This window comes from Petromyzon marinus, chromosome 22 (assembly GCF_048934315.1).
Source record: "Petromyzon marinus isolate PM22_M1 ecotype Great Lakes invasive population chromosome 22, UKy_Petmar_22M1.pri1.0, whole genome shotgun sequence".
Lineage (NCBI taxonomy): Eukaryota > Metazoa > Chordata > Hyperoartia > Petromyzontiformes > Petromyzontidae > Petromyzon > Petromyzon marinus.
Genome location: NC_133688.1, coordinates 9,030,102 through 9,046,839, shown reverse-complemented (window position 1 = coordinate 9,046,839; position 16,738 = coordinate 9,030,102). Strand labels below are relative to the sequence as shown.

At 46.6% G+C, this 16,738-nt stretch overlaps 1 protein-coding gene across 6 annotated transcripts in view; it reads right to left on the bottom strand.

Annotated features, from left to right (window-relative positions):
• Window positions 1–16,738, bottom strand: part of LOC116944795 (ras GTPase-activating protein nGAP-like) — a 641,297-nt gene that overhangs the window by 20,366 nt on the left and 604,193 nt on the right. For all 6 annotated transcript variants that reach the window (XM_032958521.2, XM_032958519.2, XM_032958520.2 and 3 more), the window contains 3 exons: window positions 7,997–8,233; window positions 4,121–4,319; window positions 2,916–3,097 (listed from right to left, as the gene is read on the bottom strand). In XM_032958521.2, coding sequence (XP_032814412.2) covers window positions 2,916–3,097; window positions 4,121–4,319; window positions 7,997–8,233 — 618 coding nt within the window. The remainder of the gene's footprint in view (window positions 1–2,915; window positions 3,098–4,120; window positions 4,320–7,996; window positions 8,234–16,738) is intronic.

Sequence of the window (16,738 nt, the reverse complement as noted above, 5' to 3'; positions counted from 1 at the left end):
TGGTGTTACCGTAGTGCCGCTATTGTCTGCACAGTGCGCAATCTACCAGTGCTAAAACTGTACTTATCTACCAGTTATGTGTTACTTATGTATTGGATATTTACTTTAGTTACTTATTTACTGTTTTAAGTTCACTCGTTTCCGGTTAGTTTGTTTTCTTTGTGCACGTTATGATTGTAATATTAACAATTGATAGTGGAATGTATTACAAATGTAAACGTCGTAATAATGATGGAATCAAGCTGCGGGAACGACGTTAAAAATATGAATGCATGCGGGGTATATGGAGGTGTGGGCTATCTGAAATTTGTTTTACACAAAACGCTATTTTTGCGGGGTATATGCGTCTGCGTGTTATATGCGTATGCGGGCTATATGTGGGCAAATATGGTAATTATGTTGACCTACACCAACACACTGTGGAGAATTTCGTTTTTCAGTGCAAAACTGTAAAATTGTGAAAAATTATTTGGGTGATTTTGTGGAGGATTATGAGTTATTAAATTGCTCTATAGATAGCCGCAAGGCCCACGCTTGCCGCAGGTCATGGTGGTGTGCTTTGGACATGATTGCTTTTCAAGCCAGTTGGCTTCACCCAAATTTCTACAGACTTCAAATAATTTATTTATGGTCAGGCCACCCTGTGCATGTTTGTCAGCCGTCGCTGCATCATCATCACCATAATCATACATAATCGTCAGGAACTGTGTAAACCGGCAGCGATAAAGCATCGACTTGAGTTGTTATCAAAAAACAGGGCTGTCGTTCACAACAAGAAGATGATAATCCATGAACATGTTCACGTCGGTCATGATAAGGTCCAGGCGTTCACGTGTCTTCTTGTTCAAATGTGCGTCGTGCGGTGCTCATCTACAAATGGGACATCTGGACGAGCGGTGGAAGTCCCACAACTTGTTCTGAGATCAAAATCCGTTGACTTCCTACGTAGCGGTAATATATTCTGTTACCGTTACTAAACACTGTTGCTGCCCTGGGTCAATCCACTGCTGGATGAAGGCCTCCCCATGTCATGTCACTCTTCAGGTTTTTTTACCATACTTTACTCTGGTAGTGAAAGGGGGGGGGTTCATTCAGATATCAAATAAACTAATGTCAAACACATTTTTTTGCCATAAAACCAAAGTAACATTTAATTTTGATAGCAGTTGTCATCATAAAGATGCAATTGTAGCACTGAAGAATGGTTTATCTCATTGCCAAATACATAGCAGTGTTTGGTAAGCATGGCAGTGGACAACTTGCCTTTGTTACTGCAAGAGAATTTAAATTTCGCACTGGCGATTAAAGCGCCAGAAATTTTGATGTAAAGCTTTCGTGACTGCAGGGATACATATTCTTGGTTCTTTCGGTAAAGTCACGTGACTTTACCGAAAGAACCAAGAATAAAAAGCGCCAGAGTTGTGGTAACATCCGAGAGTTCACATCCCCGGCCAGGATTGACTCAGACCCTCGGCATCGTCCCTCCAACATGGTCAGCAAGATGTGCATCACCTGGTGAGGCTGCACATTCTGGAAAGGAAGTGGACACTGTGGTTGTCATGTGGACAGGCGAATCCCCTGCCATAGCAATGTGGAACTCCAACTATTGACTCCGTAAGATAAAAGTAAACGTTTGAACTTTGCGAGGAGACTCTGAGCTTTGTAAACTTGCGGAATAAATGTTTGAGGAGGGCATTTAAGAGACTTGCGTGAATCAGTGATTTAGACGATTAAGTGTAACATGTTCCTTCAATTAGACACGCACTTTTAACAGAAAAGCATTTTACAACATAACCGAAATTAATTTCTTGCAAACGTAAAGTATAGCCTGGGGTTTACGACCAGTGCATCCCTAATATGTTAGTATTAATGCAAAATATTTTTGCCAAGTTGCACATTCAGTTATATACTTTAAAAACTAATTAAAATAAGTCTTTGTGTACCAGAGCTTTTGGAAATAGGCTGCTGTGATAAGAAAGTTTACATCATGCAATTTTATTGTAAGGGCAGAGATACTGCATTATTACTGCCACTCTCTTTGCTTGCAAGCTGGAATCACGTTGTGACTTGTTCATGATATTGTAGGGTCAAGAGCCTCACTCTCAACTAGTAGATTCTGGTACGTAAATATAACCGTAAAATGTCAGTTTAAAACAAAAGCCTTCTTTGGTAAAGGACACTGCAGGCGTAATTCAATGTGTAGACAGGTAACATAAATTACAGTCACTCGTAATATTGGAATACAACCAATTCAAAGCTGGCGGTACTTTTGAAATCGGAAAGGTTAAAAGATCTCATCCCAATTCATTGGCTGACTCGGCTCTTAACCCCTCCTAGGTCAGAACATAAAGAATACTGTGGGGAGAGCCAGCAGTGCTCGTCCTAGGTGATGACCTGCTCCTGCCAGACGGATGTGCATATCCGCCATTGGCTCAGGGGTTGTGGAGAGTAGAAAAGTGATATCGTTTCCTGCTCCGAATGGGAAAGCACTTTTAAAAAATAAAATCCATTTCCTAGCGCGGAGGAGGGTTTTACGGTCATGGTGTACAGCTGTTTAATGTACCGCGGCGCTGTGCGGTATAATGTCCGACGTTTCGCTTTACATCCTGGGAAGCTTCTTGATGCCCGACATTTCGCTCCACGAGCGGCTGGACAGCTCCCCGACAAAAAGCTCCTCAAAAGCAACGCGGTGAAATTCGGACGACCGTGCCGAACAAGACACGGGCATACAAGCCAAAGCCACCTCACAGATGATTGGACTCATTGGCTGCTAGACTTCTGAAAACTACCCGGGTGTGACGGGTAGTCTAAATCAAGATTCTGATTCCGATCCTCTCTGCTCCTTTATCCACAGAAAAATGTCTCCGCCCCCCACCCACAGGCCCAACCGTTGCGTTTGCTCGGGGCGTACGTACACGGGCAGGCCGAGCTTGTCGGAGGAGCGCTGCTGAATGCCGTTGCTGCGCCGCGCTGCGCTCCGCCGGTTCACTTGCTGCAAGGGCTGAGGCCTGTTCATCAAGGCCTCGTTGATCTCGCGCAGGATGCGCGGCAGCGGCTCCAGCTGGGCCTTGGCAGCATGCGCCGCCGGGTTCTCTCCCTGCAGCGCGCACGGGGAGGGGACAGCCGTGAGGACGCGTGCAAGTACACGTTTTGCGCATCAGCAAGAGGCGATGAGAGGTGTGTGTGCACGCGTGTGTGTTTATTTGCCACGAAGTATCAAGGTATCCATTGGAATCTCTTGCAGAGCTGTGCTTCCTTCATGTTAAGAGAACTGCCCATGAAAGAAGATATCAGAGATCTTCACGTGATCTTTTTGTTTACTCGGTAGGAGAAAGCATTTTCCCATCCACTCTGTATATGAGAGTGAACTGATATTTAATTATTAGAGATGGAATTAAGCAAAAGGTAGAGCAGAATAAAACTGGATATGATCGTTTATTTTCGCATTCACTGTTGGTCAGGCTGAGACCATAAACTCACTACGCTTGAGAACCTGGTTTGGTTACAGTGTAATCTAATAACATTTTGAAAAAGGAATTTCTATCAGGGTCCAAGGATGTATAATTCAGTCTTCAAATATTAATCAATCACCCTGGCCTCTCTATCCTTGATGTATGAAGAAGGGCCATCGTGCTCAAAGGCACCCATTTTATATATATATATTGCCCCTCATCCGGGCCAGTGCGTTGTTGCACTTGCACTCTGCAATCTTTACGCACCACAGAGAAGCGGCGACTTGCAGCAGCACCACTCATCTTCCCGCTTAGGGATCACAGCCTGCGGAGCTCACACCCCCCAGTGGACAGAGCTTTCAAAAGCTCACCGTGCACCGCGGGAGGGGAGGGGGGGAGGCCGGATACGTGATTTGTGTCAAGTGCGCGGCGCAAGCCATGTGTCTTGCGGTGATGTGCCTCGTTTTGGCCGCACAATCTCGCAGAGCAGGTAGCGCATACTGAAGAGCTGCTCGCCAAAGTCAATAAAGCTTTTAGAGCTTGCCCCGCAACCTTTAGGGGCTACGATGCGTAATGCCGCCACGCACTCGAGTGGGCCGCAACCCGCGGCCGGTGTATTATGCACGGCGCACGAGGTGGGCCGTGTCCGTGCTGTGCTGTGTCCGTGCCTTCTCTGGCAGGAGGATCTCGGAGAGCAGAGAGTGCAGGGTGGAGAGCTCCCGGCCCAGATCAATGAATCCCTCAAAGGTCGCTGCGCTCGGGCTGGACTCCTCGCTGGAGATCTCTCCCAGGAACTGCTTCATGCGGCCCCACTCTTGCTCCAGGAAGCCGTTCATGAACGTCATGTAGTCCTCCTTGTTTCCGAACCTGCAAAGGGAGGACTTTCCTTTAAGACAGAGCCTCGTATTTTTTAGACACATTGAGCAACATCCTACGTTCCTTCAGATAGTATGATGATGCAATATACATATACGGTAATAATTCTAATCATTTTATGAAGTGAGATAATGTGAAAATGTGTGGATGATAGGCTGAATTTATCAGGAAATCTGAATTTAATGGCCATAAAATGACGATTGAAAGTGTCACTTGGCTATATGATTAATGCACTATCTGCATCGTCAAGAATTGTGCTATGTTACATGCACGTGTATAGCCATTTTGTCGATCCACTGCTGGATGAGGGCCACCGCCCAACTATGCGTGCTGTGGGGGTTGTTTGACCATACTTCACCTTGCTGATCAGTGGCCATGGACATGGCAGTATTCTACAGATGCTGCTGTGGCCCGCAACCTATAACACCTGTTTTATGCATGGTGGTCATCTAGGTTACTACCTGTCCTGGTTTGACCTGGGCAGTCTGGGAATTGGCACCTGTATTCGAGTGACAGGAATCAATTTGTACTGAGATCCGATACCAGTATTGTTTTCATCTTTATAACCGTAAATTGCACAGTTTTGATGGACAGAGGCTAGGGAATATATACGTCAGGGCTAGGTCTACATTAGTAGATCTGTTGTATATCATAATCACCATCAACCACTGTCCACGCACTGTTGGATGACGGCCTCCCAGCGTCGTCACCGATCAACGTCACATTGGTGTGGACGTAAGCGAACCCCACGATAGCCCCGAGGCAGGCACACTCACCCGCCGTGAACAAACATGTCACCCACAATTACTGCCCTTTAGTTTTACTCCCTTCTTATTCCGGAGAGTTCACCGGCAATATGCACACGTTCATTCTGGGGCTGGCGAGTGAGCCGCCGGATGGATTGAGGAGTGGCCTCACGGTGAAGGTGTGGAAACGCTGCAGGCGAATGATCGAAGCGGTCAGCGGTGTATTTGCTGTGGTCCACGGTGTGAGACTGGTGACTACAGTCTCACACCGTGGGCTGTTCTTAATTGTCCACCGGTGTAGGAAACAGCCGCATCCCTGCCATGTATGAGGTTCTAAAAGCCCACTGAGCTATGTAGCTCTTTTTCAGAAGCGACCTGGCCACAAATGATAGCTCAAAGAAGTGGCTTGTCACGTAGACATTTATGGCAGCCAAATACTGTAAACACGTGTAGGGAAAAACCGGAGGAGGACCCGGAGAAATGTTCTAATGGGGTTCATCACAGGTCATTGTTTACGGGGCAAATTTAACCGGGAGGTTCTTCTGTGTGGCTGGCAATTTTATATAAAAGCTCATAACGCAACCTCACTCGATAAACATTCCACCCTGCATCGCATTAATAAAGCACCATGCCCATGCACGGTGCACAATGTTGATTGCTGGGTATGTACAGCAATCAACTATACATCAGAGAGGTTCGATATTGCCCTTCACATAACTCATTCCTCTCTGCCTCAGAGCCGCCTGATTTATTGTGGCAGGCGCTGGAAGAGGCTCTGAGCGTGGTAGTGAGCCACCCGTGGGTTATAAGTCATGCCTTGGTAAGAAATATTGTACAGTAACGTGTTTCCATACGGGTAGTATTGAATGACTTTTCCATTCATGCGACTTTTATGAGACCTTTGGTGTTATTTGAGGACAGCGATTGATATGATTACGAGGCCAGCCAGAAAAAATTATACTGGCCGATTGGTTTTTACTGTAAATTATATCATTTCACTCTCTTTGCGCAATAAACAGATATGCTTCTTAGATGTCTTACAATGAGTAAGAAGAAATAATGAAAGCAGCGATTAAATATATTAATTTTCCACTATAAATACGTTCACTCAAAAATGTACCATGTATACTTGATGAAAGGACTTAGCTGGTGCATATCCGGCAACGTTAGGAGACAAAGTTTAATTCTGGTATTCTGTACTGAGCACAGCATTGTGTCCCCGTCTTGTCTTTCTACAACCCCAGTTTACTCTGGGTCAAGATGATGAGCTACTTGAAGGATCGTTTTTGAAGGCAGCAATACAAATAGTTGAAGGACAGTGCATTTAGCAAGAGTGATCTCACTGCCTCTCAATGCTGGCAGAGTGGAACACACAGGGATCAGGGAGTTAACAATAAAGCTGTAGGATGCAGACAAGAACCAGGAGTCACTTGGGCCGGCCGTCTCTGGCGCCGGCACCATGCGTGCACCTTAACCATTTCCCGTTCCGACGACGTACGGGTACATATCAAAACGGAACCGCAAGAAAAGCTGAAATAAAGTAGCTCTATCGGTACCCGAGGCTCCCACAAGGCCAGGCGGGAAGGGCACGTGGCACAGTTTGGCGACAGCTGTTGTAGAGCTGCGGTCGTGTCGCTACGGTTCTCTGCGGTGAGTGCAATGTCTTTAAAAACAACGGTGCTACGCCTATACTCTTTGGTTCTATTCGGTAAAGTCACGTAGGTAAAAAATAAAACAAAAAATCACGACGTTTCGGCCACAACACAAGTGGCCTTCTTCAGGTGAAGGAACAGAACTGTCGAGACGACAGCACTTCAATGACCGCTGCTAAGATTCGCAGCGTCTTTTTAAGCTCGGCGGGAGGAGCAGAGCGCCTTGACAAAGGAGTTTACATATGAAACAGGAGAATTTAGCATTGAAATAGCTGTGTTAAAGCGTTGAAGCAGCAGAGTATTAAAGTCAGCAAACTGGCATGTAACTGGAGGATTAGCATGCTTTTGTTGTGAAGAGGTTGCGGGGGATGGGTCACTGTGTGTGTGCACGCTGAACCGCTTGCACGTTCCGAGATTCAGCGGCGAATGGGGGACCCACCACCCCGCAACTTGCAGACGTCTCGGAACGGGAAAAGGTTAAAAAAGCATCAATTTACACAATTTGTTTTAGTTGTTTTTGGAATAATTTTTTATTTCCATGTCTTCTTCTACAGCTAACATTACTGCAATTAACTGGTCTGGCATTACGCTGTAATTGAAACGATTTTCAGGATGTGCGAATAGTAAATGTTGTTTTGCAGAGAGACTGATGCAAACAGAAATGAACATGAACGAATATCAAAAATCTTTCGATAACTTCGAACATTTCATCGAATATTTTTCGTCAAATATCGCGGATGAAGGTGGTGTCCTCACTGCCAAATCTCTGCGGGGCAAGGGAAAGCAGCTTTGATCAAACATGACAGTTCTTTATTGAGGTTGGCAAGGTAACTTTAATTATAATTTAAAATTAGTTTCCAACAGGTGCTAAAAACTAATAACCCTGTCTAAGCTGGTGGAATACAAAAATAAACCCCCTTCACTAAAACTAAATATATGCAGTAATTGCAGAAGCATAAAAAAAATCTTCACACATTATGTTGCGTTCAGAACTATTTGGGAACATTAATTGAAAATATAAAGGAAGATGTTGGTGCTTATGGGATTTCGATTAACTGAACACGTCCACAGCAAAGTACGGCAGAATAACTGCTGCATGCCCAGGGGCAGAGTTTATTGTAAATATAATAAAACCCTGAAACAGGGTTGGCAGGGTCATTTTAATTATAAATATTGAAATGGAAGGCAAGAAACAACCAACCAACAGCATTAACATGAAATGACCTCGAAGTCGACCGAGTGTGGGCGCATAGCGCCGCTGGTGACCCACTTGGTGAAGTTGGCGAGGTTCTGGACGACCTTGGCGATGAGCGTGAGGGTGCGCGCCGTGCGCTCGTCAGGGTACTCCTGGCTCAGGCCGAAGAGGCTGGGGGACATGATGGCCGGGCACAGGAAGCGCAGGAAGAGCGACGCGCTGATGAGCCGCTCGCTGATCTCCGCTCGGCCCCGCGCCTCGCACAGCCTCCTCCACGACGAGAAGACGTCCCGCAGCTCGGCGGGGAACACGCTGCAGCGCACGCACAGAGACAAAGGTCCCCCGTAGAGCCTTCACGGTTTGTCGGGGCAAGTGATGTTGGCGAGTTGCACCTATGAAGGCCAGGACGACACACGAGGGGGTGGGTGGCCAGCACCACGCCCGGTCGCCTTTGTCTCCCCAGTGGCGATGTTTTTACACACCGCACCAGGTACTCATTTGAATCAGAATTATTGTTGAGACTGGAAGAATCCGATAAGCTATGAAGCTCTTTTTCATATATATCCAGTAGCGGCAGGTCAGAAAGGACTGTCGCTGATGTGACCGTGAGCAGGAATCGAACTTGGGTTGCCGGGTTCGTAGCGCAGCACGTCAACTGCTTCCCGACCACACACACATTCACGCAGGGCAAGAGTATTCGTGAACACCGAACTCTGCACTGCACACAGTGAGAGGACACACTCCACCACAGCTCAGTAATCACGATACATTTCAAACCGAACAATCATAACATGTTACCTGGATGTCAATATACATTGGACACTGTGGTGTGGCCACATACATTTCCTGCACCCACCTCCGATTGGCACGGTTTGACTACTTATGGTGAAAAATTATTTAAACAGAGCATACGTACACATGCACGGGCGCAACGACCCTGCACAACTGCACGATGCCCCTCTGCTCGATTCCGCCACCTGGCTGGGCCGTGTGTCGGCTCCACGGCCAGGCCCAGCGGCGCCATGGGTGGAGCACGAAACTCAGAACTCTGCTTGGGCTTCGACTCAGCCCATCGTCCCTCCGGGGCACGACAACGAGGTTGGTCCTCATCATAAGAACGTGGGAATTTCCATCGCCGGCTCAGGGCCCAAACAATGAAGACAAGCGCTACCCCACGGTCATGCAAGCGTGGAGACTTTGGCCTGACCGACTTGTCCATCGGTTGCTTGGAACCAATTCTCATTGGCATGCGGGGGTCATGTCGAGCTGTCGGGGAGATTGACATTCCGCATGCACCCGTGCCTCATTGGTATTTGGTGTTTATTTGGATTCACTGAGCACCCAAACAAGAGGTAGCCAAAATAAGGCCCCTCACTCCCTTGTTGTATCCTGCCTCTGTTGAAAAACATTGCCAAATTTCATTCACTGCCACGGTTTCCGGCTCTCTCTTTCTCGTTTACCGATTGCCTTGCGTTATAGGTATAGGGTCCATAATGCTTCTGCATACTTTTATATCGCATGATCGCTCTTTTGACACATCACGGTAAAGTGAGGGTACTCCCACTTCCTCCAAGATGTCCAATCAGCAAGGAAGTATCAGCCAACTAACCTCTAGGAGGCGCTCTCTCGAGCGATCTCGTGGAGGCCCTTCTGCCAGCGGTGGCGTGAGCAAACTATTGCAGGGCTGCGCCTTCACCTGCTGTAAAAAAATGTAATCCCTTTATTAAGTCGCCATTTATGTTTCTGCCAAAAAAAATTAAAAAGCCAAGAGCGTGCATTAAATGTGTGCGGGGTTGGTGCCTAGATCTGACTGCTGTGCAAATCACATGAGCCATTCGCCTTGCAGGCATTTACTGAAGATGGTGCATGTGTTAAACATGGTTTGGTGTAGATTGAACGCGAACATTTGCAGTAAAACCGTACTTGGCCCAGAATGGAAATAACCATTCGGAATTAATGGCTGCAATGAGACGCTAATCACGTGACGGTCACTGGCTCATGAGTTCACATGCAAGTATCAAAAAGCACGTGTGAAAATTAATAACGCAACAATTTAAAAGAAAATGGTGAAAGTTCGTCGTTATTAACTGCCTTTGCAAAGCAAACGTCACCAAGTGTGGGTCCCTTGCTACGCATCTCTTCATCGTGATGCAGTGATGTGTTGGGTGTCCTGCTAGCCCACCCGTGACATTAACACATCACTTGCATCGATTGAAAAGTGCCGAATCCATCAACAGCTATGACCTACCCACTGCTGGATGAAGGGTTCCCCACGAAATCTCCATCCCGCATGGTGCCGCGACGCCGGAATCGATCTTCCAGAACTTGTGGCTCCATCTCCCCGGTGGCCGTACTCTTTGGCGTGCGCTCCCCTCTCTAGGCTGCCGCTCCATCGCCCGTCCCATCTCTCACTCTTATCTTAACGAAATTTATGTATTTACAGAGAATTAACAACGGTACAGGGTGTTAATGTAAAGGTGGCGATGAGGTAAATGAAATATGACGAGAGGAATCAATGGGCAAATATATAATCTGTGATGCGTGAATTCGGTGAGAGCGAAACTGATGGAGTAAACAATGATGAATGGATTGAATGAACGGGGAATGAGTGAAAGCCGTGTAATGATAATATGAAGGGGGAACAGTAACGGTGGCGGTTGTGAGGGGGAGATTAAGAGGTCGTGGGGTGAGCAAGGGAAAATAAGTGAGTTTTGAGTGAGGAGCGGAAACTTGTGAACGAAGGCGACTGCTTAATGTGGAGGGGGAATTTTGTTCCAGTGAAGGGGGGGACAAGAAGAGAACAAGAGCGAAAGCGTGGATTGAGCGCAAGGAGGAAGAGGAACAGAGAGAGCGAAGATTGAGAACGCGATGCGTCCTGGGTGTTGCTCCCTCTCTTAGCTGTCACTCCATCGCTCATCTCCCACTCACTATACCTCCTGCTCATGTTGCGTCTTGCCCAAGCCTGCTTCTTTCTCTCAGCGTTCAACAGGATGTCTCTAATTCGTGTTTGTGCTCCGATCCATTGATTCCTCCCCCCGTCTCTCAGCATGCATGTCTCCGCGCTGATTTGGGTAATTTCCCCATTTCGTAAAATTTTCTTGTTTCATCGTTTACACGCCAGCTTCTATGCACGTATTGTGAGCCTGAAGAATGAACGTAAATTGTTATGCATGTTTACCCACAAAAGCCTCACAAAGTCTCAACACTCCGTTTCAGGAAGGTCCTGTCAAGTTTTCACAGTAGGAGGCAATGTTGCCATATACATAAAAATCCCAATTGATTGGTAATATTTATACATTGCAATGTTTGGGCGATAGCAGTTACACTGTATGAGGTTTTTGTTGTTGTTTAGCTGAGAGAGGAAACCGGAGAACGTGGAGAAATTCCATGCACTACAGGGGGAGCACATGCAAGCTCCACACAGGCTAAATCGATGCATCATTACAACAGGGGGAGCACATGCAAGCTCCACACAGGCTAAATCGATGCATCATTACAACAAATTGTAAATGTTGTAGATTTGCTCTCGAACACACCGGGATGCTGTACTAGTAGTCAAGTGGCATGTTCTGTTTACATGACAAACCTTACTAATTAGCTGTGTCGGGTGGTGGCGGGTTTAACCACACATTTATACATGTGTAGAGGTGTTAACTACTCACTGTTCGGTAACCTGCATTGCCACTAGGTATCAAAGGGGCAGTGCAGCGTTACCTCTGTGTGAATAACGGTTGGGGTCAGACGACGTGAACTGGATCGTAGCCACAGTTTGGTAAGAACCAATCAGACAGTTCCAAGTGGGAATGTGGGATTGGTTAGACCTGGTCACAAAAGGGTATAAGGGTGAGCGCGCAGAGCGCAGGGAGTTCTCTCCCTACACCAAGACCGAAGCCCGGGCTGAAGATAGACAGGACCCTGGACCCAGCCTTCCAGCCCTTCTGAGGGCTAAGGCTCGGCGTATCCAGTGGTCAAGACCCGCCGGGCAAGCGGTGGGTCAGATAGCCTCCCCTAGGTCCCAGCCGGAGGACTCTAGGATAGCGGTAGACGTGTGAGTAAGCCCCGCCAAGATAGGAGGCTGTACCTCCTTAGGTTAGGAAGAGACCTGTGTGTAGGTCACACTAAGTCCGGAGGCTGTACCTGCTTAGGTATCAAGAGACCTGTGTGTAGGTCACGCTAAGTCCGGAGGCTGTACCTTCTTATGGTATAGGGTGAGGGGACCGTATACCCCTCTGTGTGTTAAGGACTGTGTAAAGAGAAGTATTACAATAAACAGAGTGTGCCTCAAGAAGTTTATTCGTCATGGTAAACACTACACATGCGATCTAACCCACAAACCTATATTCTGGATATTGGTCGCGCACACAAGTGTTTTATAGATGTACTGGATGTAAACAACGTGTACGAATGTGGGTGGCCCTGCGTATGTGCCTGGGTGTACAGTGAGGGAAAAAAGTATTTGATCCCCTGTTGACTTTGTACGTTTGCCTACTGACAAAGAATTGATCAGTCTATAATTGTAATGGTAGGGTTATTTGAACAGTGACAGAATAAGAACAAAAAAAATCCAGAAAAACGCATGTCAAAAATGTTATAAATTGATTTGCATTTATATGAGGGAAATAAGTATTTGACCCCTCAGCAAAACATGACTTAGTACTTGGTGGCAAAACCCTTGTTGGCAATCACAGAGGTCAGACGTTTCTTGTAGTTGGCCACCAGGTTTGCACACATCTCAGGAGGGATTTTGTCCCACTCCTCTTTGCAGATCTTCTCCAAGTCATTAAGGTTTTGAGGCTGACGTTTGGCAACTCGAATCGTCAGCTGCCTCCACAGATTTTCTATGGGATTAAGGTCTGGAGACTGGCTAGGCCACTCCAGGACCTTAATGTGCTTCTTCTTGAGCCACTCCTTTGTTGCCTTGGCCGTGTGTTTTGGGTCACTGTCATGCTGGAATACCTATCCACGACCCATTTTCAATGCCCTGGTTGAGGGAAGGAGGTTCTCACCCAAGATTTGACGGTACATGGCCTCGTCCATCGTCCCTTTGATGTGGTGAAGTTGTCCTGTCCCCTTAGCAGAAAACACCCCCAAAGCATAATGTTTCCACCTCCATGTTTGACGGTGGGGATGGTGTTCTTGGGGTCATAGGCAGAATTCCTCCTCCAAACACGGCGAGTTGAGTTGATGCCAAAGAGCTCCATTTTGGTCTCATCTGACCACAACACTTTCACCCAGTTGTACTGAATCATTCAGATGTTAATTGGCAAACTTTAGACGGGCATGTATATGTGCTTTCTTGAGCAGGGGGAACTTGCGGGCGCTGCAGGATTTCAGTCCTTCACGGCGTAGTGTGTTACCAATTGTTTTCTTGGTGACTATGGTCCCAGCTGCCTTGAGATCATTGATAAGATCCTCCCGTGTAGTTCTGGGCTGATTCCTCACCGTTCTCATGATCATTGCAACTCCACGAGGTGAGATCTTGCATGGAGCCCCAGGCCGAGGGAGATTGACAGTTCTTTTGTGTTTCTTACATTTGCGAATAATCGCACCAACTTTTGTCACCTTCTCACCAAGCTGCTTGGCAATGGCCTTGTAGCCAATTCCAGCCTTGTGTAGGTCTACAATCTTGTCCCTGACATCCTTTGAGAGCTCTTTGGTCTTGGCCATGGTGGAGAGTTTGGAATCTGATTTATTGATTGCTTCTGTTGACAGGTGTCTTTTATACAGGTAACAAGCTGAGATTAGGAGCACTCCCTTTAAGAGTGTGCTCCTAATCTCAGCTCGTTACCTGTATAAAAGACACCTGGGAGCCAGAAATATTTCTGATTGAGAGGGGGTCAAATACTTATTTCCCTCATTAAAATACAAATCAATTTATAACATTTTTGATATGCGTTTTTCTGGATTTTCTTGTTGTTATTCTGCCTCTCACTGTTCAAATAAACCTACCATTAAAATTATAGACTGATCATTTCTTTGTCAGTGGGCAAACGTACAAAATCAGCAGGGGATCAAATACTTTTTCCCCTCACTGTACGAGCTAAATTGACAATGAATGCCCTACTATCTCTGCATCCCTGAGATCCTCGCTTGCATTGTTACGAGCTGCACTTACTTGCACAGCTGCAGATCCAAACCACTGGCAAATCGCTGGGCATTCAATCCCAGTGTAATGGCATCTACAGGGATATCCAATTTCTTTCAATCGTCTATTTTATTAAGATGAATAATAATAAAAAAACACTCTTGTTCATTTATGGTTTTGTTCAAATGGGCAAACGCGGAATGTCTTGGTCTAAATGGCTCTGCCAAAAGGGCAATGATAGCAGCCATTGCAACCTCCTTCACACTTGAACAATGGTCTCCTGCTGTCAGCTGAAATTGTCTTTGCACTTCCAGTAAAGTAAATAAATGTATTCCTTTGGAGCCTTTCATTATTTCAGACAACCCATTTTTATCCTCGGCCGGTGGTTGTGGCCATTCACCAGAATTCTAGTGATACTGAACACACTACTTCAATTAATAACTTGCATGTGTATTGAGCACATTGTGGAACAACTCTTTATAAAACGGTAATAGCTCTAGCATGATGCTCACATCTGCTTCATTGTGCATTGCTATTGTGCATGATCTTGTTTTTATTTAACTCACAGTGTGCTGCAGAAGATGAGGGAACTGGGCTACGTCCCCTAGCGATGCGCAACTTGAGCGACGTGCCGTTGTCTGTACCTGTTCTGATCCTTCACCGGGTTGTTGACACGTGACTGGTAAAGACGACAGTCTCTGAGTTTGCGTCGTCGTAAATAAAGAAGTCCAAAAATCTGTCATCCAATAATTCGCAAATCCAAGCACTTTGCAACGCCCTCGCGGTTAGCGGAAAATCTGAAGCAATCGGCAGGGGATGAAAATCCCACACGTCCAAGAAGTTTCCGCAGATATTTTTTGGGACTTTTTTTGATGGCGGCTAAAGAAAACCTCCTAAAATCCGCGATTTTTCCGGCGCGGACGTTTGGAGTCATTTTCGCGGTGTGCCGTGGGATTACAGGGTCCACAACAGCCGCCCCCAACAATCATCGTGGAGTGTTGGTGCTCGACTGTACAGTCGACACAAGAGGGCAAAGGTAAAATGCCTCACCTCTCAAGTGTGCTTGGGACTTTGAGCCAGCCAGCAATGGACATTCCACATTATCACGGAGAAGAAGCTATGCGTAGGAGCTCTTTTATACGTGTATACATTTCACAGTTACGAGTTGTGTAGGTTGTCCAAAGCTCCAATCACATTGCATCTTAGAATTAACAATCTGCTTCTGTGAAATAGCAAATTTTCTCAACAGCAATTACCAAAACACAAAAAATTACATTTCCACTCATTTGGCACTGATGAGAAACATCAAATAAAACTGCTTTGTATTTTTTACTGCAATAATAGATGTTGCTGTTAATTAAAAGGGCAAACATTTGTTTCATTAGCTGCAATAAAAATGTGGATAGCTGTTGCTGCTGGCTGGGAGGTGCTCTCAGTGTTGTGAGCCGAGGCTGTTGCTCTATGTAAGTTGAACTTCTTTCGCACCGTACGCAAGACAACCGTGCTAATCAGGAGGTGCGGGGGAAGGACAACAAACTGAACACAAAAGTAACTTTAAATGATGGACATTGCTCTATTACTGCCCTCCCTCCATTAAACCTGCAATAGATTAGGCCATTGTTGGGGCTTATTAAGGTATTGGCTTTAGTTAGCTCATTGCAATAATATCATAATGCAAACAAACCATAAACAAAGTGAGAAAAAACCCGAGCCAGAGTGTAAACAAGAATATCTGGTTGAGATTGAAAAGACGTCAACATTCTATTTAACATGAATACAGTATATTATATTGTGTACCCTGTTATGGTTATAGATACAGTAATAATTGTCGTTTCAATGCACAAGAATTGTAATCTGTTTTTCCTCGAACTGGTGTGACGTTCGTGCGGGTGTGCATGATAAATGTGTTTATACGTCGTGGGGGTGATGGCTCGGTAACCACACACACAGCAGCTCGGTTAGCAGTGATTTCTGGGTAACCACACACACACCAGCTTGGCTAGCTGTGATCTCACAGTCATCACACACAGCAGCTTGGCTAGCGGTGACCTCTCAGTCACCACACACAGCAGCTTGGCTAGCGGTGATCTCACAGTCATCACACACAAAGCAGCTTGGCTAGCGGTGATCTCTCAGTCACCACACACACAGCAGCTTGGCTAGCGGTGATCTCACAGTCATCACACACACAGCAGCTTGGCTAGCGGTGATCTCTCAGTCACCACACACACAGCAGCTTGGCTAGCAGTGATCTCTCAGTCACCACACACACAGCAGCTTGGCTAGCGGTGATCTCTCAGTCACCACACACACAGCAGCTTGGCTAGCGGTGATCTCACAGTCACCACACACACAGCAGCTTGGCTAGCGGTGATCTCACAGTCACCACACACACAGCAGCTTGGCTAGCGGTGATCTCACAGTCATCACACACACAGCAGCTTGGCTAGCGGTGATCTCTCAGTCACCACACACACAGCAGCTTGGCTAGCGGTGATCTCTCAGTCACCACACACACAGCAGCTTGGCTAGCGGTGATCTCTCAGTCACCACACACACAGCAGCTTGGCTAGCGGTGATCTCTCAGTCACCACACACACAGCAGCTTGGCTAGCGGTGATCTCTCAGTCACCACACACACAGCAGCTTGGCTAGCGGTGATCTCACAGTCATCACACACAAAGCAGCTTGGCTAGCGGTGATCTCTCAGTCACCACACACACAGCAGCTTG